Genomic DNA, 23,467 nt, shown 5'->3' with positions numbered 1-23,467 from the left:
GGGGGTTTCTTTGTACAGATACAAAACCAAGGGGGGGGGGGGGAGCCCCGTTTGTGCCGCTCTCCCAGAGCCATCCAGTGCCAGGGTCCCGCGAGGTGTCGGCTTCAGTCACCGGGGGGCTGAGCCAGACCTGGAGGGGTTGGACGGGACGGAGGGAGCCCGGTGTGAACGGGGAGCCCCGGGGGCAGGAGCTGGGCAGAGGGGGGAGCGAGGGGCTCACCGGGCCGGCAGAGGAGCTGCGGGGGCTCCCAGCTCCCGTCCTCCCGGCACCGGAGCAGGGGCGAGCGGCGAGGGAGGTAGCCTGGGCGGCAGCGGTACCGAGCCGTGGAGCCGATCTCGTAGCGCTGCTTGGGTTTGCCGAAGGCACGGGCGTTGCTGATGGCGGGGGGGGGCCCGCACTGCACTGTAGGGGGGGGAACCAGGGATGGGCACCCCCAAACTGCAGCAAACAGCCCCCAAAGGAACCGAGCAGCCAAGGGGCTGGTTCCGCACCACAACCACGGTGGGAAAGCCCCGCTTTGGGGGTACAGCCCCCCAAGCTCAGTGCAAGGGAACGGGGTGGCGGGGGGGGGGGGGGGGAGAGGCTTACCCAGCCCCATTTTGCAGGTGTAGGAGAGGTGGTAGTTGCAGGGCACGTCACTCCACTGGCCCCCGTCGTGCCACACGATGACCACACAGTTCTCCCCACTGAGGAAGTAGCTGTCGGGCTGTCCGTGATGCCAGTTCTCATAGAGCTGGGGGGGGGACACACAGAAAGGTTGGGGGGGCTCACCAGCAGCCCCCCCAGCCTGGCCATGACACCCCCGTTAGGAGCAAGGTGGCTCCATGCCCCTTGGGGTCCGTCCAAGCACCCCTGAGAATGCTCTTGGAGAATCCAAGCCTGGTCCCAGTGCTGGACACCTTCCCAAGTGATGGAGGAGGAGGAGGAGGATGAGTACAGACGATGAGGTGCCGGGGGGGGGTGCACATGGCATCTCCCCCCACTTACCAAGGGGCTCCCATCAGACCACTGGAAATCTCCCTCTATGGTCCGGTCGTTCAAGCCGATCCACTGGTATTCTCTGTACTGGTCTGGGGGGGGACACAGGAGGGTATTGGGGGAGGTACATCCAAGACCCCCCCACCCAGAACCAGCCGTCAGGAGGGGGCTCAAGGAAGATGGAGGATGAATATGGGGAGATTTGGGGTCTGGGGGTGAGGGGGGGCGGTGCTGGGGCGTTTGGGGACATGGGGACAGGGCTGGACGGGAGGTGGCGGCAGAGCCCCATGTGCCCAGGATCCTGCTGGTCCCTGCCTGCTCATTCCTGTCCCTGCTGAGCTTTAAGGTCCCTTCCAACCCAAACCAGTCTGTGATTCTGTGGTTCTTTCTGTGTGTCCATCCATCCATCCATCCATCCATCCTCCATCAGCCAAGTGAACATCTAACCACACTCTGGGCAGTCCATCACATCAACTACTTCCTTTACCCTTAATTTCCTCTGCCTTCCCCAGCCTGGGTCCCTTTGTTCTCCCTTGGCTCTCCTTTGGCTTCAAGGTTTCAGTCTCTGAAGCCCAGCACTGAGGGATGCCGAGGGTCCCACGGGCAGGGCTCAGGATGGGGATGCAGCGGGGTCTGTACCGTTGATGAAGTCCTGCTCCTCAGGGGTCAGGATGGTGGCCAAGTGTCCCCCGTAATGCCTGCACTGTCCCTCCGCGTCCTCCCAGCTCCTCCGGGTGGAGAAGTGCTTGTAGCAGGCTCCCTGGAAGCTGTCCCAGCCGGGGCTGCAGTGCCTCAGTGCTGAGCAGCAGTGGGGAGCGAGGAGGGGAGAAAGGAGAGGGTCAGGGGGATGGAGCCCCACTGAGCAGCAAGCAGAGAACCCCAAACCCCTCAATTCCCCACATTTACGTGTCCAGGCTCAGCAGGACCTGGGCAGGGGCCTGGCACATCCATGGTGGGTCCTGGGCACTCACGTCTTTCGCAGCTGGAGCCTCCGTAGCCGGGCAGGCAGAGGCAGGAGACGGGGCCATCGTCCTCTGTGCAGGTCCCTCCGTTCAGGCAGGGGTTGGGGATGCAGCCACCTGCAAGGCACATGCAGCTTCCTCACCTCGAGCTCCCCACAGGTCCCTGCTCTGGCTATGGGGGCACCAAGGCTCGGGCAGGAGGAGGAGAGCCTGGAGCCATCCCATGCTGCCCTTGGTCCATGGATGCGACTGGCTCGGAGCCGGCTGGACCTGGGGCTTTGGCCTCCCCCCAGGGCACAGGGACGTGAGCTGGATGCTCTCATCCTCCACAGCAGGAGCTCGGTGCTGTGCCAGGCCCTGGCCTGCTCCAGCCACCCCGGGGATGGCTCCTGCTTCCCACTGCAGTGATGCAGCACATGTGCCTTGGGAAGGGAACGTGCAAAGGATGAACCCTTGGGCACAGCCCGGCAGCAAGAGGAGCCTCTTGTCACCTTCAGCCTGGCCAGGGCTGATAACTCATGTCCCCAGCAGCCCGTTACGGTCATTAAAGCTCCCAGGGCACATCGTGTGCTCCCAGCCCCGGCTCAAGAGCCTGATTAAGGGGCTGCAGTGGCGCCAGTCGAGCAGAGAGTCTCAAAGTCCTTGATGCCCTCCAGCCTGATGCTGCCCCATTTCACGGTCCTTGGTTCGGTGGAGCCGTGCTGAGGATGATGCTTCCACCCTCACCCACCCCCAGGCACTGCCACCTCCCCACAAGGTGCCTTAGGACGCTCAGCTCATCCCCAGCATGGAGCAGGATGAGTTACTTGGGGCTCTAACACCCCACGGATGGCTCTTTGTGAGCATCTCTCCTTGCCAGGGCAAAGGCACCCATCCCATGAGATCTGGCCTCCCACCATGGAGCATCATCTATGCCATGGGACCAGGGGAGCAGGGATCCTGTATGGTCCCGTGGGATGAGCAGGAAAGGGGCCTGGCACTAGAGCAGGGAGCATCCCAGTGGGGGGACCTGAGTGGGAGACACCCGCCTGTGGCCATTCATGCACCCACTGCTCACCCATCTCAGCCCCCATGGGTGGGGACACACACAGGACTGGGCAGGGGGGCACTGCTGGGGGGGCTGGACCCCATCTCTAGGAATCCCCCCCCACTCACACCATGCAGCTCCCTCCAACAAGGGAGGGTGCAAAGCAGCCGGGTCCCCCCGCATCCATCACACCCCCCCAGAGACTCGCGGGATGGGGGGGATTAGTGCGTCAGTGGGGAGGCCGCGGGCGCGAGGACGAAGGGAAGAGCAAGCCCAGGTGCTTGTTCTAGAAAGCTTTTAATTCCCTTTATTAGTACCACGTTAGTGAGGAGGAGGAGGGCGTGGGGCCGCCTTGGGGGTGTTACTGGGGGGGGGTTCTCATGGAAAGAGTCATTAAAACACTTCACAGAAGTCGAAGAGGTTTAAAGTGCATGCGGAGCTCGGAGCAATTTGTTTGACAAATACGTGCCCCTCCAGAGCTGTGACCTCCCCGTCCCCGGCTGAGGACGGAGCGAGAAGGGACCGGACGGACGGGCCGAGGGCAGCGCAGCGTGAAGGGGCTGCGGTCCCTACGGCCACAGCGCAGCCACCAGCGCTGCCCCCAGGGCCAGGCTGGTGCCCCGGGGACCGGCGGTGCCCGCCCCGACGCTGGCCCGCTCGGTGGGGAGGGCGGGCAGGGGCCCCGAGGTGCTGGGCGCAGGGTCCCCCAGTGGGGTCCCCCCGGGGGTCACCCCGGAGCTGCCGCTGTGGGGAGAGCTGGGGCCGTCCCTGCGGGTCCCACCTGGTTCTCCGGGCACGGCTGCAAGGAAACCCTCCACGGTTGCAGCGGAGGGAGCGGGCGGCTCCTCCTCCTCCTCCTCCTCCTCCTCCTCCTTCTCCTTCTCCTCTTCCTCCTCCTCCTCTTCCGAAGATGCCGCAGGTGTCCCATGCTCAGTGCCCGGCGCAGCCTCCTCGCCTCCCATGGCCGCGGTGCTGCTGCCGCCGCCGGGCCCCTCCGTGTGCCACGGGGTGACCGCGGTCACCTCCGCCGCAGGGACGGTGCCCCCGTCCCCCGGGGCCACGGGCGATGGGAGCCACAGGGCCCCCGACGGCTCCTCTCCCTCCTCCTGCGGCCGCACGGGCGCCGGGGGCAGCGGGGCCGCCCCGGGGCTCTCCACCGCATCCCCCGAGAGCTCCGCGTCTTCAGCAGCAGGGCCGGGGGGGGTCCCGCTGTGCTCTCCCCTCTCTGTCGAGGTGGCAGAAGCGGCGCTGGTCGGCGCTGGGCCCCGGTGCCCCGGTGGCCCGGGGCTGGCAGCGTGGGCTGAGCGCCCCACAGCATCCCGGGGGTGCTCGGGGCGCGGCGTGGGGCTGGGCGGGCGGGGGAACCCCTTGGGAGGCTCTGGGTCACCTTCTGCAGCCCCCAGCACGGACGGGGCACCAGTGGGTCCCTCTGCGCCCACCCGCGGGGCTATGGAGAGCATCTGCACGCTGGTGGCTCTATCCTGCTCCGTGGGCTGGCTGCGATCTCGCCCTTCAAACGTGCTGCCAGGGGCTGCTCCCTGCTCCTCCTCTGCAAAGGGCAAGGCAAAAGCTGGTGAGGGGCTGGCACCACGGAGACGCAGCCAGAACCGAGGGGCCACGGGCACCGGCATCCCCCGCCGGTGCCGGGATCCGGCACGAAGATGCACGTGGAGACGGGAATGGCCCCGAGTGCCTGCGGTGTCCCCTCTGAAGCAGCACAGAGGGAGCTTTGGCTTGGCCCCCACCAAGCTTCCAGGCAGCAGGGGCCATGCTCAGCCCCTCACCCTGCTCCTCCTGCCCCTCCGGCCACCAGACCCTGCTCTTTGTGCTGCTAAACCACAGTCCTGCACCGACCCTGTGCCAAGGGAGGGACGGACGGATGTCCCCGCAGCCCTACACCAAGCACCGGTGCCCTTCCATGGGTTGTCCCTCTGCGGGAGGGATGGGGATGGCTTGGGTGAGCCAGGCACCCATGGGTGCTTCTGAGCTCTCCTCGCAGTCCTGGTGCCTCCATCCCTGCGGCTCCACTCCGCACAGCAGCCCTGGCACCACCATGGGGTGGGTGCCCAACTGTCGCCCCATCCTGCTCCATGTGCCCATGTAGGATGAGTCCCCAGCTGCCCCTGTTACCCACGCTGCTCCTCAGGGAATGGGCTCCCATTCCCAGCACAGCTAAGAGGGACGCCTGCCTGTGGGGCACGGGGGCCATGTGGAAGGGGGTGGCAGAGGTTGGGTGACCTGAGGACATGGAGGTATCTATTGGGGGGTGCCGGGCCCCTGTCCCTGGTGCGTCTTCGGGGGCCGGGCTCGGCTGTCCCAGATCATCGTCCATAAAGAAAGGGACGGCGTAAATAGCCCCTCGCGACTCAATCTCCACTTGCGCTTTGGGAAGCTGCAGCTCCTCCAGCTTTTCTGCCACTGTAACAATCTCCTGGAGGCCCTCGGAGCTTCCTGGAGCCTCAGGGAAAGAGTTTGTCCCTTCTGTGGGCAGAAAGAAAGTGGGATATTACTGCCCTGCCTGGGGACAGCCCGGCACCCGCTGCGGACCCAGCCAGCCAGCGGCTCCTCCTGCTCCTCCTGGTGCACAGCAGCATCCCAGCCCCGGGGGGGGGTCCTGCTCCTCACCCCCATCCCAGCCCGGAGAGCGCAGAAGACCGTGGGGAGTTAGTGGGTTATGGAATCGCGGGGTCATGGGACGGGTTCATCCTGCCTAACCCATGGGATTCCCTGCTGAGAGATGGGGAAACTGAGGCACGGGGATGCGCAGCATCCCCACGGCCCTGAGGGGATGCACAGAGATGTGGGGCCAGGAAGGAGGAGCAGAGTGGGGGCTCTTCCTCCCTCCGTGCCTGTTTTCCTTGCCAGTCTCCAGCCTTCCTCATCCCCTCCTGGTTTATCCCCCCTGTTCTCCAGCACCACCCCATCGGCAGCTCAGCGCCCGTGTCCGAGTCCCGTTTCCTATTCACCACTGTGAGATGTTGCCCAAAACCAGCCTTGCAGGATGTGCCCAAGCTCCTGCAGTGCGCCCCTGGCCATGGGAATAACGATCCCGGAGCCACGCAGCTCGCGAAGACCTGTCCTGTCGCGATATAGTGGTGAGGATGTGCAGGGCATCCCTACTCTGTCACGATAGAGCAGCATGCACTATTGAGACCATGCAGAGTATCCCTCTATCACAATATAGCAGCATGCACTATTGAAACCATGCAGAGCATCCCTCCTCTATCACAGCATAGCATGCATGAGGCCCGTGCAGGTTATCCCTATATACATGGGCATGCAATACAGACCCCACTCAAGGCACCCCTATCCTACCACAGGAGGTCGATAGCACAAAACCATCCTCGCTCTAAGCGCATCCCAGCTCCCGACGCCATCCCATCCGTGCACACATCCCAGCACCCTGCACCCAACCGGGCGCCCGCATCCCTGCCTGGATGCTTCCCAACCCCTCTCTCCGTGCCCGTTCTTTACCTCGGAAGCAATAGGCATCATATCTGCTCTGGGCGTCGGGGAAGCCAGTCTGGTTGCGGAACTGGAAGATGGTTTTGACGCCGGGCAAGGCCCCTCCGCAGCGCTCCCGGGGGGTGACGATCGGGTACCGGACGCTGCCGTCCGCCAACCAGCCCGGGCTGCAGGCGTCCAGCCCTGCGCTCCACGCCGCATAGAGCTGCCCGGGGCTGGCGAGCTCCGCACCCCGCGCCCGGCACCGCGCGTCCGCCTCCCGCAGCGTGAACCGCATCGGGGACGTCTCCAGGAAGATCTCCCCTGCCAAGAGAGGAAGGAGGAGGTGTCGGGGGGGGGAGAGAGGAGAAGGGACCCCCCCCTCCCCCCATCACCTCCGGAGTCCGTGTGGGGAGAGCGGCGCTGGAGGCTCCACTGCCTCCCATAGGAACAGAGCTGGAATGAGTGGGGTTGAAGGGAGCTTAAAGCTCCTCCAGCTCCAAGCCCTGCCACGGGCAGGGACCCCTTCCACTGGAGCAGCTGCTCCAAGCCCCTGTGTCCAACCTGGCCTTGAGCACTGCCAGGGATGGGGCATCCAAACCCTCTCCTTTCAACCCATCCCAGTTCGTCAGCATCCTCACAAAGAGCTTCTGCCTAAGACCCAACCTGAACTTCACCTCTTTCAGTTTGAGCCCATTGCCCCTTGTGCTATCACTGCAACCCCTGATGCAGAGGGGCATCCAGCTCCCCAGCACATGCAAAGCACAGCATTAGCTTGCCCAAACCCCGAACCCCACACAGCACTGCACCCACAGTGTGCTGCAACCCAGGGCAGCTCACTGTGGGCATCCTCCAGCCCTGAGGGTAGTGATGGGCACCAGCATGGGTTCACAACGGGTTAAGGGGATGAGTTAGTGCAGCTGCAAAGCAGGGGAGGGCAGGAGATGGAGCAATGGTGGCACTGCAGGTACCTGGGAGGTCCTCAGCGTAGCAGTACACATCATACATGTCCTCCGGGTCCACCACCCCATAGTTCCTCACCCCAGGGAAGCCATTCATGTCTCCATAACAGGCTTCACGGGGTGTGTGGATGGGATACCTGGGGAGGAACAGGGCAGGAAAGGCTGGTGACTTGCTGGGGGTCAATGGGGGGGTGTTGGGTGCGATGCTGAGGGATTGGTGCCCACCTGACAGTCTGGTCCGAGATCCAGCCGGCATCACACTGCTCATAGCCGCCGAGGTAGGCAGCATAGAGCTGCTCGGGGGTGGCGATGTGGGCCCCGATCTTGGCACAGGCTTCCCTTGCTTCGGCGAAGGTGTAGGCATAACGCATGGAGCCCTCCCGGTAGTGAAACACCACCCCTGCGAGGGGACATGGCCTTGATGGCAACCCCATCCCGCTGCATCCGTGCCTCTGCTCCCGCATCCCAGCTCTCCCCATCCGGAGGTACCTTTGACTCTGAGCTCCAGGATGTCGTGGCCGTCCTCGATGCCGTGCTGCACGTGGCAGCGGTAGATGCCCGAGTCGTTGGGCCGCAGCTCGGTGAGCAGCAGGGAGGCATTGGTGTAGCGCTGGTGGAAGATGGGCAGGGAGGCGCGGAGCCGGTAATCCTCGCTCACCTTCACCCGGTCCCCACGCGCTACCAGGATCTCCACCTCCCGGCCCTCGGACATGAAGGTCCACTTGACCCGAGGGGTGCCCAGCACCGCCCGGCGCCCGGTGCTGCTGCTGCTGGTGGGCTGGGGGCCGAGGTAGGTGATGAGGCAGGGGATGGTGATGTCGCCTGCCAGCACCGCATCCAGGGCTGGCTGCCGTGGGATGGAGACCTGCAGAGCCTTGAGGTCCTCTGGGTGGGAGAAGAGAGGAGTCATGAGTGGGACCAGCATGGGGTGACCCCCACATCACCACCCCCTCCCCACCCCAGGTCCCCACTGCAGGGCACGGAGCCAGGATGTGGCTCATGGTGCTGGTTTACCTGTGCCATCTCCGGTGCCAAACACCTCCGGGACCACGGCGGGGGCAAACACCCAGAGCAGCAGCAGCAGCGGCAGGGCTGGGGCCATGCTCTGCCCTGCAAAGGGAGGGCAGGAAAACCCATCACGTGTGAAGCACCAAAATCCCCCTGCCCTGCATGGGGGGGAGAGAATGGGGGTGTCCCCCCCCCAGCCCCTGTGTGTGGTGATGGGGTGATGCCATGACGTGCTGGGGCACAGAGGGAGAAGGTGGCACCAGCCATGGGGCAAGGGAAAAGAAGGGAATGGATCCCAGTTAACACGAGCAACCGGGACCATTGGCTGGGCACCACTGGGTCCCATCCAGCCCCACAAGCCTGGGGTCCCCTGGGGACAGCAGAGCCCAGCCTGGCCCCACCAGCATGGGAAGTCTGAGCCCAAACCCTGGCTGCGGAGGGCAGGAGGCGATGCCAGAGCCGGGACAACCTCGGGATGGTTTGGGAGCAGCCGGTGTGGAGCAGGGGAACGGCAGCGAGGGCCGCGGAGGGGACGTGCACACGCGTGTGCGCCGGGGCTCGTGCACATGCGTGTGCGTGCGCCCGGGCACGTGTGCTTGGCCGGGACGAAGGGGGCTGAGGTCAGCCTCGGGGGGGGGCCCAGCCCCAGTGCACAAAGGGAGGGGGGAAGCAGGGGGGGAGGCTCCTCTTTGCCATTCAGCTCACGCCGGAGGTTCCCTGCGCAGGCTGGGAAAGCCAGGGCCGACCAAAGCAGCTCTTCTGTCCCAGCCTCTCCCAGGGCTGCCTGGCACAAAGGGGACGGCGCTGAAAGGACGGCCCCGTGCTAGAGCAGGGCCGTCTCCAGCCCCCAGCCCTCCCCGGGGGACAGGGGCATCACGGGGAGGGCTGCAGCTTCCCAGGGCCTCATTCAGCCCCGCAGACAGGAAGGTGATGGGGGATGCAGGGGATGCACCTGCACGGGGCAGGGCAGCATCGCCCGGGGCCCCCTGAGCCCTCTGCACAGGCTCCATGGGGATGGGGGCTCCTGGGAATGCTCCGGAGCCCTGGACACTCGCAGCAGCTGCTGAATCCATGAGTTCTTTGTGCTGTGGATTTCGGCAGCCTCAGAAGAGGGTTTGGCTCCTGCAGAGCACTCCCAGGGCCAGGTGCAGGCTGCCAGGGCCAGGCTGGCTGGAGGCTGGTCCCATCCCTGCATCCCTGCGTGAGCAGAGCGCCCGGAGTGCACCCGTGGGGCCAGGGAGAGGCTGGGAATACAGCCCCTGGCACCAGGCACCAGGGATGCGCAGCCCCTGGTACATCCATGGATGTGCAGCCCCAGTCCCAAGCACCATGAGCCCACAGACCCCGCTCCCAGCAGGAGCTCCCCATGGGCAGACAGAGCCAAGCCAGGAGCTCTCTGTTCTCCCCGTCATTTGCATTCAGCTCTGGAGCTCCGGAGCAGGGACAAACCCTCCCTCCTGGTGGCCCGGCTCCAGCGGGATCTGGCTGCAGGCCCCGGGTGCCCAAGCAGGGAAGTGCCTTCCCTTCCCGTTCCCAAGGCACCACCGTGGCCTGAGCCTCGGGTGGGGATGAAACCCTTCAGGAACAGGGCAAGAGGGTGCCTGCTCCCCTCATGCACCATTCTGGGATAAGCTGGGATAAGGTGCTGGAGCACCGGGAATGGGACGTGGAGGGGGTTAAACCTCATCTCACGCTGCCAATGAGCCATGACTGATGTCTCGGAGCAAAAGGCACGGGGTTTGGGGTCCGGGATTGGAATTTCTGTTGGGTTTGGGGTTTCTCTCTTTGCCACAAATGGAAAGTTTTCCAGCCCACACGCAGGGAGGGGAAAGCCGGGAACAGGAGGAGGCAAAAGTGGCCAGGAAGGAGGGGGCATGGCAACAGCTCCATCGTCTCAAAGAGCTCAGAGCTTGGGAGCTGCTGAAGGTAAACTGAGACACAGGCATGCACGCAGGTGACATCCATCTCCATGGGAAACCAGGTGGAAAATGGAACTGGAGTCTATTTTGGGATGGGAACGAGTTTTCTCGCTCCCCTGAGCTCGGCCCCGCTTTCGGAGGACACGATTCGAGGCTGCGGCTCCAGGGGGAGAAGCAGGAGCTGCTGCCAGGGGACGGATGATCCCCGATCCCTTCCCCTATGGAAAGGGGCTTCCTCCTCCTCCTCCACGACCCCCTCGTCCGCTCCTGCCGGCGTACAAGGTGCCCGCAGCCCGCAGCGAGCGGAGCGGTGGCTTTCCAGGGATGCTCAGCTGCAGAATGAGTCAGCAGCAGCCACGGGCAGAGCTTGGCCACGCTCCAGCCTGGAGCAGGGAGCCCTTGTCCCCACGGCAAAGGGCTCCGGACACCCCGGCCCCATCCATGCGCGCACCCATCCCACCACACACGTGGCTGCCTCTGGAGCCGGGATCCAGCCCCATCCCGGGATGTGGGGGGGGGCTCGGAGGGGTCGGGAAGCGCCCTCAGCCTCTTGGCAGCAGCCGCTGGCAAAGCTTAAAAGGCCGGAAGCAGGTGGGGAGAATGGGGGGTCCCTCCGGCTGCCAGAACCCCTCAGCCCCCCCTATTCCAGCAGGGAGAAAGGGGCTCCTTGTTGGAGGGCTGGGATGCAGCAGGGAGCGCAGGGGGGTCCCGCACTGAGGGGTTGGGCTGGGAGCAGCCCCCATAGGGACACATGGAACAAACTCTCCCCGGCTGCGGGGCTCCAGGGGGGGGGGGAAACTGAGGCAGGGGCTGGGATAAGAGTGCGGGGTGGAGGATGTGGGGTCCCACATCCCCGCATCACTGCTCAGATCCAGCCCCTCCGCACGTTAACGCAGCTCCTCGCTCCCAGCACAAGGGCTCCCAGTTTCCCCAGTCTAAACGCAGAAAAGCAGCCGTAAAACATCCCTGTCACCCTCCAGGAGCTGGGAAAGGCTCCGGGATGGGGCAGAGGGACCTTTTCCCACCCCTCCGGCTGCCGAAAGGAAGAGCAACAGGTCCGGGGTTGGACTGAGCCAGAAGTCCCCGTGATGGGAGAGGAGGCGGCTTCAGCCAAAAGCGGTCCCCGGAGGCGATGCTCAAGGGCAGCCCCTTCATCCCGGGAACACAACGGGATGTGCGAGAAGAAAAGGGATTGCAGCAAAATGCCCCGGCCCGGGGCACCCCACGGGGGACTGGGGGGGGTCACACCAGGGTGCTCAGAGAGGAAAAGCCATGGACATCCCGTGTGTTCCTATGGTCACCCCCTGCACTGGGACACGGGCAGTGCCGGTGCCAGGGGAGCCGCTGGTGCCCTGCAGCCCTCCCAGCTCCTGGGCTCTGCCCCATTCCCCCTGGGATGGGGCAGTTTTGCTCCATGGAAAACCTCCCCATGGAGCATCCGGGAGGGATCGGGGGGAGCCGGAGCCCCGGGGCTCTGTTCAAGCCCCTGCGCAGCTCCGTGCCTCAGTTTCCCTTCCCATCGCTCCTCTGACTGCAGCCTCCTTGGGACAAGGACCCATCCAGAGGCTCTGCAGGAGAGAAGGGGAAGGTTCCCCGTGATGGGACACCCTACATCCGTGCTGGACCCCCCTTCCCATCCTGCAGCTCTCCCAGAACAACACTGCCATGGGAGCAGCTGCTGAAGCATCCCCCACATTCCCACCATTCCCAACGGGACGTGGGGGGCAGCACCGAAGTCCTTTTCACATTCAACTTAGCAAGCCCCTGCCTTTCCTCCCTGCTTTGCTCCAGCACTGCAGGTACGAGCTGGTCCATTCAAAACCAGAACGATGCTGTGAGGGGGTCGGTGACAAGGACAAACCTCCCCAAAGCGGGACCACGGGGACCACCAGCTTCCAGCATCCTCCTGCCCTGCCATGGAGGATGCTCCATGCCCGCTGCCTGCATCCCATGGGAAAAACCACGCGGCAAGCTCTCGGCATCCCCACGCTGGATCATCTTCCCTCTTACTCTCCCCCGGCGCAGAGGTGAAACGCGATAAGGGGGATGAGGAGCTCCCTCCTCACCCCTCCCCGTTCCCCACCGCGTTCCCCGCATCCCACCTTGCTCCATGCACGGCAGCAGCTCCGTGGGGACCCTTCCTGGTGGTGGCAGCGCCGGGGGGGGGTCCCGAGCCCCGAGGCCACGGTGAGGGGCTGAGCGGCGGCTTCTCCGGGGTAGTGCAGGCAGGAGGGCTGGGACCGAGCTCCACCAGGCATAAGTGCGGGCAGCGAGCAAAGAGGAGCCTTGTACGTGTGTGTGTGCGTCCGTGCCCTCGTCTCCTTTTCTTTTGCCTTCTTTTCCCTTCCCCTTTCCCTCCTCCTTTTATATTTATTCCTTCCCCTCATTAAAGGAGGGGGGGAACAGGCGATGACCGTGTTGGCACCAGCGCCTTGTCCCTCCCCTTCCCTCCTTTCCCTCCCTTCCCTCCCTCCTGGCAGCAGGCAAACCCAGCACAAGATGCTGGGAGAGGAGGATGCTCAACCCTGGCACGCTGTTTAACCCAATGCAGCACAAGTGGAGGAGCAGCCGGCGCTGGATCCCAAAGACTTGGTTGGAGAAGGGACCCCCCCCAACCCACTCCACTTCCATACAGCCGGGATTGCACTTTGGATGCTGAATCCTAACACTGGGCAGCTCCAGCTGGATGAGGAGGAGGCCATGGGCAGGGGTCTTTGTCATGGAAAACCCCTTTTGGGAGTGGATGGAGGCGCTATCCAGGGACTGGAAGTGCCAAAAGGGTCGGGGGAGAAGCCGGACCCGGGCCCCGTGCCTCAGTTTACCCACCTGCAGCCGTGTCACGGGCACTTAACGCATCTTTTAGGCTCCATGCCTTGCAGATTCCTCCTGAATGAGCCCCCCTGGAGTGCGGAGTGCAGCTGAGGACCCTCGTTTAGGAGAAGGGCAGTGCCCATCGGCCAGCCTCAGGGCTGCTCTTCCCCGGCCCTGGCTCCCGCTGTGTGTGATGTGGAGCATCCTCCGGCTCCTGCCAGCTAATTGCAGGGTGAGTTTGCAGCAAACTGCAGCTCCTGAGTGGAATTCATCATTCCTCACCCCGGGAATTAATTACGGCGGTGGCGGCCTCGTGCGCTGTACGGTGCGGGGGATGGGGGGGAGATGCTCTGCCCTCCAGGGATAGGGATGTGCACTGGGATGGGGTACCCAGCTCTGCCCCCCCCCCCCCCCCCCCCGAACCCCATCCATGAGCTCACATCCTGCACCCGGTAGTTTTGTGGTGAAAGGCTCCGGGTTGGGAATCCGCAGAGCTCAGCAAGGAGCATCCCCATCCTAATTGGGAACAAATGTTCCAGCCCGGATGGGGTTTCTGCTTTCCAGCCCTGTCCTGGGCTCGTACCCAGAGCGGGAGCATCAGGTCATGGAGGGGATCCTGCCTCTCTGCTGTGCTCTGTGAGAGCCCCCCCCCACTGCATCCTGCATCCAGCGCTGGGGCAGCAGCACAAGGGGGACCTGGAGCTGTTGGAGAGAGGCCAGAGGGGGCCATGGAGCTGCTGTGAGGGCTGGAGCAGCTCTGCTCTGGAGCCAGGCTGAGAGAGCTGGGCTGGGGCAGCCTGGACAAGAGAAGGCTCCTGAAGGGGAGGCCTGAGAGCAGCTTCAGTGCCTAAAGGGGCTGCAGGAAACCTGGAGAGGGGCTTGGGACAAGGGTTGTAGGGACAGGCCAAGGGGAATGGCTTGAACCTGCCAGAGGGGAGACTGAGCTGAGCTCTGAGGCAGAAGCTGTTCCCTGTGAGGGTGCTGAGGCGCTGGCACAGGGTGCCCAGAGAAGCTGTGGCTGCCCCATCCCTGGCAGTGCTCAAGGCCAGGTTGGACACAGGGGCTTGGAGCAGCTGCTCCAGTGGAAGGGGTCCCTGCCCGTGGCAGGGGTTGGAACTGGAGGAGCTTTAAGGTCCCTTCATCACATCCTATTCTGTGGTTCGATGATTCCACCCATTCCGGCTCAGAGGACACCTTCCAGGGCTGTGGCTCTGCCTGTCCCTTCCCAGGGCAGCTCCTGGTCCTTCCTGGTTCGTGGCATTGGTGGGGAAAAGCTCTTGGTACCTCCAGGTCCTGGAAGGGGTAAAGAAAGAAGGAGAAGAGCAAAGTGGCAGCAGGGCACAACCCCTTATTAGACATCAGAGAATCTCCATCCCTGCCTGCAGCCACAGGGGATCTCCCAGCCCTTCCCATTGCCCCAGGCCCAGCTCCAGCAGCCAAAGGCACAGAAAGGGATCCAGTCCCCAGCTGCATCCAGGCTGGAAGAGCCCCAGTGCCCAGATGTGCTTCCTCCTCCTCCTCCTCCTGCTCCAGCCCTGCTTGAAGTCACATAGCAGCTCTGACACGTGCCCCATGCCAAGCTGGCTGGCATCACGCCATGGAATCCTGACCCCTAGTATCTCCCAGAGACAAAGACCTCCCTATGCCATGGGATTCTGACCCTGAGCATCCCCCAGGACACAGATGTCCCTATTCCAAGGGATTCCCAACGCTGAGCACCCCACAGGAGGAAGGGATACACAGACATTCCCATTCCCGGGTGTCGCCCCAGGCTCCCCAAAGCAGAGAAGTGCTGGGACCCCTCTACATCCCTGGAGATCCCGAGTCCTCCCTGGGCTGCAGGATTTGGGTTGTCCCGATGGGAGAAGGGATGTGGTGAAGCGAAAGCAAAGGCTTGAGGAGGAAAAGGAGAGTGAGGCCGGCTCCGGAGCAGATGTGCAGCTGGAAAGAAGGGAAAGGAGGAGGATGAAGGCTCAGGCAGAGCTCTGGGGACCCGAAGATGAATGACTCAGCCTCAGCGCTCCCTGTGCTGCTTAATGGCATTTCAATCCCGGCTGCGATAAGCGGAGCAGAGCCTGACCAGGGAGCCAGGCAGGAAGTCTGGCCGGAGATGAGTCGGGAAGACGATGCCTTTGGGGACCCCCATGTCAGGGCATCCCCCCCTTAACACTGAAGGGGGAGAAGCCGGTCCCTTCCAACGGGGACACGGAGCCCGCAGTGGTGGAAGGAGCTTGGGGACAGCACTGGGTGCCCTTTGCCAGCAGAGGGGACTGTTGCTTGTGTCTGGAGCTCGCCCGGAGCCGCCCCTTGGGACAACGAGGGAAAGGGCGTTTTCCCTTTCCCTCTGTTGCTGGGGAGGACCCGAGGGCCCATCCCATGGGAGAACCGGGGGGGAACGATCCCAAGGGAGAACCTCAGGGATGGGGAGGCCGGGGGGGGGGGGGGAGGCGGTAACGCCGGTAACAAGTTTGTCCCCATTTGACGTTTTCCTGCTTCTTTTGTTCCCGAGTTTCCAGTTCGGAGCCTCCTCCCCTCGCCCCCCGCATTGGAACCAAATGTGGAGCCGGCTCTTGCCAAGTCTCAGGCACGGAACCGGCTGCAGACGCCGTTGGGTTTCCCATGTGGAATGCGAGGAGGCTGCAGCTGGACACAGCTGGATGCAGCACCCCGAGGAGGGGGTGGCCGGGGTGATGCCCTCTGCCTGCCCCCCTCCGTTGTCCCCCTTGTGCCAAAGCGATGTCGCTATGGATGGAGGGCATTGAGCCCAAAACTGATCACTGAGGGGCACCGGTGTTCCCAGGCAGCACCTTCCCAGGAATGTGGGACCATAGATGGGCTCCATTGGGCTTCCTTACCGGACGGTTCAGAGCAGCAAGGAAGGGATGCCCTCACTGCCAGCCCACCTTCGGACATCTCCCATGCTCCATGCTGAGATCCAGAGAGGCCCCTCCAGCCCCACAGCAGAGCACTCAAGCTTTGAGAGAGGGAGACTTCCCCAGCCCCGCCACGCCAGGGGGGGGATCCAACCCCTCCAAACACCTTCCTAAAGTGCCAAAGAAACACCTTGCTCTTCCTCAAGGCTGGAACATCACATCTGGAGCACAGCTTGGGGGGGGGGGGGGGGGGCTCAAGCGGCTGGAGCCCTTGTGGGCTGGAGCCAGGCAGCAGCGGAAGGGTTAAACCTGGCGGCTCGCCCGGGCCGCAGGGGCCTCCCACTTGCCCAGCGTGCAGTATGAATAGCTGCGCTCCCCTCTGCTCCAGGCACTCTTCCCTCCCTGCCTTCCCCCTCTTCCAGAGCATCCCTCGGCAGCGATGCTGAGCGCCGCCAGCTTGAGCGGGGCGAGAGCCCTGGGCGAGGAATCGCTGCAGATGTGGGAGCTCAACAAGCGGCTGGAAGCTTACCTGGGCCGGGTGAAGGTGCTGGAGGAGGAGAACGAGGCGCTGAGAGCCGAGATCCAGAGCGCCAGGAGCGGCCCGGCCGGGGAGCAGCGGCGGGGCAGGTACGAGGAGGAGCTGCGGGCGCTGCGGGCTGCGCTGCGGGATGCCTACAGCGGCAAGTGCGCTGCGGAGCTGGCTCGGGACAGCCTCTCCCAGGAGGTGCAGCAGGTGAGGAGCCGCTGCCAGAAGGAGCAGGCGGCTCGGGAAGCGGCCAAGCGGCAGCTGTCGGTGAGCAGGAAGGAGCTGGAGGAGGAGAGGAGGGCGCAGATCTGGCTCAAGGAGAGCGCCGTGAGGCTGCAGAAGGAGGTGGAAGCGCTGCTGGAGGTGCACGAGGAGGAGAAAGCGGGGCTGGAGCAGGACCTCGCCGGCTTCTCGCAGAGCCTGGAGAGCTTCCGCTGTGCGCCCGTGGCTTTCCAGCCCCTGGAGGTGGAGGATTACTCCAAGAGGCTCTCGGAGATCTGGAAAGGGGCGGTGGAGACCTACAAGACGGAGGTGTCGCAGCTGGAGGGTTCCCTCTGCCAGGCCAAGGAGAGCCTCTGGAAGGCTGTGGAGGAGAACCAGCAGAGCCAGCTCCAGCTCCAGCGCCTGGAGAAGGACCTGGCCGGCCTCAAAGCGCGCAAGGAGATGCTGGAGGAGTCCTTGTCCCGGCAGTGGCAGGAGCAGCGCGGGGAGGCAGAGAAGTTCCAGGTGGGTGAAGGAGCAGAGCAGCTCGGGGGCATCCCTGTCGCCACCAGCAAGGACCAGCGGAGCAGCACCCGGACACTGGGTCCATTCCCATCCACCTGCCTGGAGCTGCTGCTCCTCACCCCACAGGAGCGCCCTGTGCTGGGAGCAGGCAGCAGGCGGGGGGGGGGGGGTCATGGGCAGGATAAACTCCGACCGACTTTGCTGCAGCTGCAGCCCAACAGCTGCAAAAGTCATTCAGCAGAGGGGGAATGGGGCTGGAATGCCGGGATAGCGCCCGGGGAAGGAGCCCTCTTTGTTCCAGGTCCAGGGATCAGCCACGGGCACCACAGAGCAAGAGAAGCCAAAGGCGCTTCTTTCCCACGCTGGCATCCCGCAGTCCTGAATCCCGACGGCATTCCCTCCCTCGCAGCCCCCTCCCCATCACTTTGTGATGTCCTTCCCCTCCTCGCCCCCTCTCCCCATCCTCAGCCCCCCTCAAACCAAGCTCCCAGGACCCCTTTTCCCTATGGGTGGGTGGAAGCAGGAGCCACCCGCATGGTCCCAAGTCCGGCAGGGCTGGGACAGGGCTGAAGCGTCCCTGTTCCCATCCCGCAGCTGGCGCTGGAGGCCCTGGAGCAGGAGAAGCAGACGCTGCGGGTGCAGATCGCCCAGGTCCTGGAGGACAGACAGCAGCTCATGCACCTCAAGATGTCCCTTAGCCTGGAAGTGGCGACCTACAGGTGAGGTCCCGATGGGGATGCGGATGGGGACCAATGTGTGCACACAGGGAGGATGCTTTGGGGGGGGGTGTTCTTGCAAAGGGGGTGTCCCTCTTCCAGCCCTTCCAGATGGCCCCAGACAAAGGCGGCTGCCGGTGATGGGGGGGCACAATTAGCATGAGAATAGGGGCTGTCCCCAGCGCCGGCCCCGGCAGAGCATGATGTCACCGGAGCGGACACTAATCCTGGGAACAGGGGGATGGGACGGGAGACGGGAGCAAGGCGGGGAGGGGGGGGGGGGGGGGGATAGAGCAGCAGAACCCCCGCAGCCCTCCCGTGCCTCAGTTTCCCTGCGAGGTGCAGCTCCCACCCTGCAGCACCCACCATGGGGCACCCACCACGCTCCTCTCCCTGCAGGACGCTGCTGGAAGCAGAGAGCACCCGTTTGCAAATGCCAGCGGGGGAATACCGGCTGGCCAACGGCGTGAGAGGTAAGGGACCACCCCGGCTCCATCCCAGCTCCATCCCCGATACCATCCCTGGCACCAGGATGGGGGATTTTGGGATGAGGCTCGATATAGACACAACTTTCCTGGCTGGTTCCTCAGCTCTGATAGGAAGGTGTGAACAGCATCCAGAGAGCTCCTGGCATGATAAGAGTTTATCATCCCTGTGTGATGCCAACACCACCACCCCCCCTGCCCTGCGGGAGCACCGGCATCCGCAGCACTCCAGGCAGGAATTTCCCACTTCCCATCAAGGGGCTGTTTAAAAATAGGCACAGGGGCATGGAGAGGTGATGGGGGGGGGGGGGGGGGGGGGGATGCAGGAGCCCCACAAGCAGCTCCTCACCCTCTGCCCCTCACTCTTTGCAGATCTCAAGCTGGAGGGGAGCAGCAGCACCAAGCTGGGCCCCGAGGCCAGGAGGACACTGCCCTGGGAGCACCGTGCCAGCCCCTTGCCCTTCACCAGGGCAGAGGGGAGGGGGCAGCCAGGGAAAGCCCCAAGTGATGCTCTGAGCCCCCAGACCCCAAGCGCGGGTACCAGGGAGCTCCAGCGCATCAATGCTGCCCATAGCCCAGCACCACGGGGTGCCCCCAGCTTCCCTGCAGCAAGCCCTTCACTGCCCATCCAGATGCCCCCAGCCCCCCCCAGCCCCACACTGGGGAGCCCAGGGGAGGGTCCTGCCTGGCCAGGGGGAGATGAGGATGAGAGGAGCCAAGGGAAGGATCACCCCACATCAGAAGCTCTGGAGAAGCCCCACAGCCTGCGGTACCCGGCCCAGCTGGTCAGCGAGGCGCTGGAGGACGCGCTAAAGGAGATGAAGGATGATGCTCAAGCCAAAGAAGAGCCCATGCTCAGCGCTGCCTGGGCCCCCCGGGATGCCCCCAGCCCCATTCCCCACACAGAGGCTGTGGCAGAGGGAGGAGAAGGGCAAGACCTCTCTGAGGGTGATGAGGATGGTGAAGCCCCTGAAGCAGAGGAGGAGGTTGTGGAGCTGATGGTCCAGGGGCTGGGTGTGGAGAGAAGAGCCCAGTGGGATGGAGCCACGTCCCCTCCTTGTGGCCTTGCTGCTTCCTTAAGTGCCACCGTGAGCCGGGAAGAGATGGGAGAGTGGGAAGAGGAGATTCCCCCTGTGCTGAGCCCAAGGGAACCAGAAGTGGTGGCCCATGAAGAGGACATGAGCGGCCCTGGCCAGACAGGGACCAGCTGGGAAGAACCAGCACAAGGGGAGGAGGAGGTGGAGGTCCCAAGCATGGAGGCATCGCACCCGGAGGATGAGGCAGAGGAGGAGGAGGAGGGAACATCCCACATCCCCTACGGGGAGCCCGGTGACTTCCAGGGTGAGGGAATGGATGGGCACCAAGAGGAGTCCCCACCAAGGGAAGCTGCAGCTGCTGGTGCTGCCCTGGACGGAAGCCACCCGGGCCTGGATGAGGATGCTGTTGGAGAGCAGGATGATCCTGAGCACCAGGAGCCTGTGTGCGAGGCATGGCAGGAAAGGGGGCAGGAGGCGTGCCCAGCGCAGGAGCCCTGGAGCATCCATGGGGCCACCCCTGCGGAGGAGGCTCCATCGGGGGCTGAGGAAGATGCGGTGGAAGGGGAGGGCTCAGGCAGGGCTGAAGGTGAGGGAGAAGAGGGGGAGGCCAGCGGGGGGGTGCTGGGGGCAGGACCCGGAGCCCTGGGCCAGGAGGAGCCGCAGGGAAAGGGCTTCATGGAAGGGGAGCAGGGAAAGGAGCCCCGGGGCAGGGATGGGGACGGCAGCAGCCAAAAGTCCCTTGCAGAGGACGGGGAGGAGGCAGCGGAGGACACGGAGGGGGCTCTGGGGGCAGAGGGGACCCCACGGAGCACAGGAGGGCTGGAAGGCGAGGACAGAGCTGGAGCATGGCTGGAGGGAAGCCAAGCAGAGGATGAGGAAGGGGCTGAGCCGGCCCCGGCGAGGGATGAGCAGGACGGCTCCATGGGGCAGGCGGTCCTCACCGGCCCCCAGGGGCGAGGGGAGAGCCTGGAGCTGGTCGAGGCTCGGGAAGGGCAGGATGAGGATGCTGATGATGAGGATGCTGATGCTGAGGATGCTGATGATGAGGATGCTGACGATGCTCCCGGCTCCAGCCCCGCAGAGCTTCTGCAGGCACCAGGCATGGAGAGGGATGGGGCATTGGAGGATGATGAGGATGAGGATGAGGATGGGGGCTCGGGGGAGCTGGAGGAGGCAGCAGGACCAGGCAGGAGGCTGGAGCTGGAGGACACGCTGCCCGACAGCACCCCCCTGCATCTCTATGGAGGGGAGGTGCTGGATGTGGCCCCATCCAGCCAAACCCCTCCAGAGGCTGAGGACACCTTGGAGGCAGCATCTGAAGGAGCTCCAGAGGATGAAGGGTGGCTGGAAGGGAGGGACAAGCCCCCATCTCCCAGCATGGCCCAGAGCCATGAGGAGGAAGCAGGGGCTGAGGAGGAGGAAGGTTACTTCATGGTCTCTGCTCCCAGCCAAGAGGTTTCCAGCTCAGAGGAAGCTGAGGACTTTGAAGAGATCAAAGCTGAAGCAAGCGAAGGCAGCCGAGGTGATGGGGAAGCTGCCAGAGGAGCATCCCCAGCGCCAGGGGATGAAGGGCACTGTGAGGAATCAGCTGGAGCAGATGCAGCCATGAGGATGCCCACAGAGATGCTAAAGGATGAGGAGGAGGAGGCTGAGGGGGGTTCCTCGGAGCCGGAGGAAGGCCCCGTTGTGCCTGGGGCCATGGGGCTGGTGGCAGGAGGAGGCACTGAGGAACCAGCCCAAGCTGCTGAACCAGATGAGGAGCTCGATGGAGCAGTGGAGCCGGACGGTGCTGGAACACCCCAAGGCTGCAGCCTGGGGATGGACGAGGAGGATCCCATGGCTGAGCCCATCCCTCCGGCAGTGCTCCAGCCCCAGGAGGTGCCGGATCCTCTGCCACACCAAGCAGAGCAGCACCCATCAGTTGAGCAGCACCCATCAGATGAGCAGCACCCATCAGATGAGCAGCACCCATCAGAAGAGGAGCACCCGTCAGAAGAGGAGCACCTGTCAGTTGAGCAGCACCCATCAGAAGAGGAGCACCCGTCAGAAGAGGAGCACCCATCAGATGAGCAGCACCCATCAGAAGAGCAGCACCCATCAGAAGAGGAGCACCCATCAGAAGAGGAGCACCCATCAGAAGAGCAGCACCCATCAGAAGAGGAGCACCCATCAGATGAGCAGCACCCATCAGAAGAGCAGCACCCATCAGAAGAGGAGCACCCATCAGATGAGCAGCACCCATCAGAAGAGCAGCACCCATCAGAAGAGCAGCACCCATCAGTTGAGGAGCACCCATCAGAAGAGGAGCACCCATCAATTGAGCAGCACCCATCAGAAGAGGAGCACCCATCAGTTGAGGAGCACCCATCAGATGAGCAGCACCCATCAGATGAGCAGCACCCATCAGAAGAGGAGCACCCATCAATTGAGCAGCACCCATCAGAAGAGGAGCACCCATCAGATGAGGAACACCCATCAGATGAGCAGCACCCATCAGAAGAGGAGCACCCATCAATTGAGCAGCACCCATCAGATGAGGAACACCCATCAGAAGAGGAGCACCCATCAGAAGAGCAGCACCCATCAGAAGAGGAGCACCCATCAACTGAGCAGCACCCATCAGATGAGGAGCACCCATCAGAAGAGGAGCACCCATCAATTGAGCAGCACCCATCAGATGAGGAACACCCATCAGAAGAGCAGCACCCATCAGAAGAGGAGCACCCATCAGAAGAGCAGCACCCATCAGAAGAGCAGCACCCATCAGATGAGCAGCACCCATCAGATGAGCAGCACCCATCCATGGAGCAGGAAGCAGGGGATGCTGACAGCCCTCTCCCAGCTGAGGCCAAGGAGCCCCCTGAGGCTGAGCCACCTCATGCCAGCCCCGTGCCGGAAGAGGGGGGGTCCCCAGAGGTGCTGGAAGAGCAACCGGATGCCTTGGAGGTGCCGCTGGACATCCCGGAGGACCGGGATCTCCTGGAGCTCGTGGAGCAAGCCCTGGAGTTCAACCAGGAGCTGGTGATGGGCACGAGGGCAGCTGAGGGCAGGGAGCAGGGCACTGAGGATGCAGGAGAAGATTCCTCCCCGACCTCATCCAGCGAGGAGGAGCCCACGGTGCAGGAGGCAGCGGCGGAGGCGGCTCCGGTGCGGGCTGAGAACGGGCTGCACCGCGCTGCCAGCCTGGAGGACCTGGCTGAGTTCAGCGAGGAGGTGCCCAACGGCATCACCGGCACGGCTCCGGCATTCCCTATGGAGAGCGCAGACCCCACCGCGGCCATGCCGGGTACCGGAGATGCCGCCGGCACCAAGGCAGCCGATGCCACCGCATGTGGCAAACACGGCGACACCGTCCCCATCCGAGCCGAGCAGGAGCCCTGCTCCATGAGGGATGAGTGATGGGGACCCCTCCGGTACCCCCCACCCTGGCATCACCCTGCACCCCCCCCTAACGCTCCTCCATCCCCTCATGGTCTTTAACACCTTTGTGTGGGTTTTTGTGTCCCCTCTCCATGAAGAGCCACCACGGCCATGGGTCGCATGCAGGGACCCGGCCCCATCTCTGCCCCCTCCGGGTGTGTGCTTGTGGCTGTATTTAATTGAACCCCATCTTTTCCCCCTCCCATCTCCACCCCACGGGGTGCAGCACCCAATGGTGACACCGCGGGGTCCCCGGTCCCCACATGGGGTGACCCACACCGGGTGCATTCACTACCGTGATGTTAAGTTAATAAAGCCTCGGCCTTCAGCTCCTCTCCTCATTCCAGCCCCAGGGAAGCTGCCACCATGGGTTGGGAATGGGGGCTCCAGGAGGATGCTCCCTGGTGTCCCCATTGTGCGTCTCCAGGGTGATGGTCCCCATCCCCAGGCTTATGTGACCCCCATCCATGGTTTGATGCTCCTGCATCCCTGCTGTGACCTGGCTCAATGCTCCCCATTCCAGGGCAATGCACCCCTCCCGGGTGATCCCAGAACCATGGAATCAACCAGGG

General features: G+C 63.9%; 2 protein-coding genes across 2 annotated transcripts; one reads left to right on the top strand and one right to left on the bottom strand.

Moving 5' to 3' along the window:
- Positions 1-97: 97 nt before the first annotated feature.
- BCAN (brevican) lies at positions 98-12,610 on the bottom strand. The gene is made up of 15 exons (XM_034071238.1): positions 12,404-12,610; positions 8,389-8,484; positions 7,864-8,259; positions 7,600-7,774; positions 7,384-7,511; positions 6,443-6,736; positions 5,207-5,449; positions 4,356-4,517; positions 3,750-4,193; positions 1,951-2,058; positions 1,619-1,777; positions 989-1,071; positions 590-734; positions 221-403; positions 98-130 (listed from the first exon to the last, which is right to left on the bottom strand). Exons 1-15 carry the CDS (start codon positions 12,411-12,413, stop codon positions 105-107), a joined length of 2,652 nt encoding a protein of 883 aa, XP_033927129.1. The 5' UTR covers positions 12,414-12,610; the 3' UTR covers positions 98-104.
- A 3,779-nt stretch (positions 12,611-16,389) lies between these two features.
- NES (nestin) lies at positions 16,390-23,223 on the top strand. The gene is made up of 4 exons (XM_034071312.1): positions 16,390-17,237; positions 17,832-17,956; positions 18,353-18,426; positions 18,811-23,223. The coding sequence occupies exons 1-4, from the start codon at positions 16,425-16,427 to the stop codon at positions 22,872-22,874; spliced, it is 5,076 nt and encodes a 1,691-aa protein (XP_033927203.1). The 5' UTR covers positions 16,390-16,424; the 3' UTR covers positions 22,875-23,223.
- Positions 23,224-23,467: the final 244 nt, after the last annotated feature.

Source organism: Melopsittacus undulatus, chromosome 20 (assembly GCF_012275295.1).
Source record: "Melopsittacus undulatus isolate bMelUnd1 chromosome 20, bMelUnd1.mat.Z, whole genome shotgun sequence".
Classification (NCBI taxonomy): domain Eukaryota; kingdom Metazoa; phylum Chordata; class Aves; order Psittaciformes; family Psittaculidae; genus Melopsittacus; species Melopsittacus undulatus.
This window is presented reverse-complemented; position numbering and strand designations above follow the sequence as displayed.

Excerpts from the sequence above, each read along its gene's own strand:
- BCAN (XM_034071238.1), bottom strand. Across the intron at positions 7,512-7,599 it reads ATCTCGGACCAGACTGTCAG|GTATCCCATCCACACACCCC; the intron begins GTGGGCACCAAT and ends GTTCCTCCCCAG. Across the intron at positions 404-589 it reads CACCTGCAAAATGGGGCTGG|TGCAGTGCGGGCCCCCCCCC; the intron begins GTAAGCCTCTCC and ends CCCCCCCTACAG.
- NES (XM_034071312.1), top strand. The coding sequence starts at position 16,425 with ATGCTGAGCGCCGCCAGCTTGAGCGGGGCGAGAGCCCTGGGCGAGGAA. Across the intron at positions 17,238-17,831 it reads GGGAGGCAGAGAAGTTCCAG|CTGGCGCTGGAGGCCCTGGA; the intron begins GTGGGTGAAGGA and ends CCCATCCCGCAG. Across the intron at positions 17,957-18,352 it reads CTGGAAGTGGCGACCTACAG|GACGCTGCTGGAAGCAGAGA; the intron begins GTGAGGTCCCGA and ends CTCTCCCTGCAG.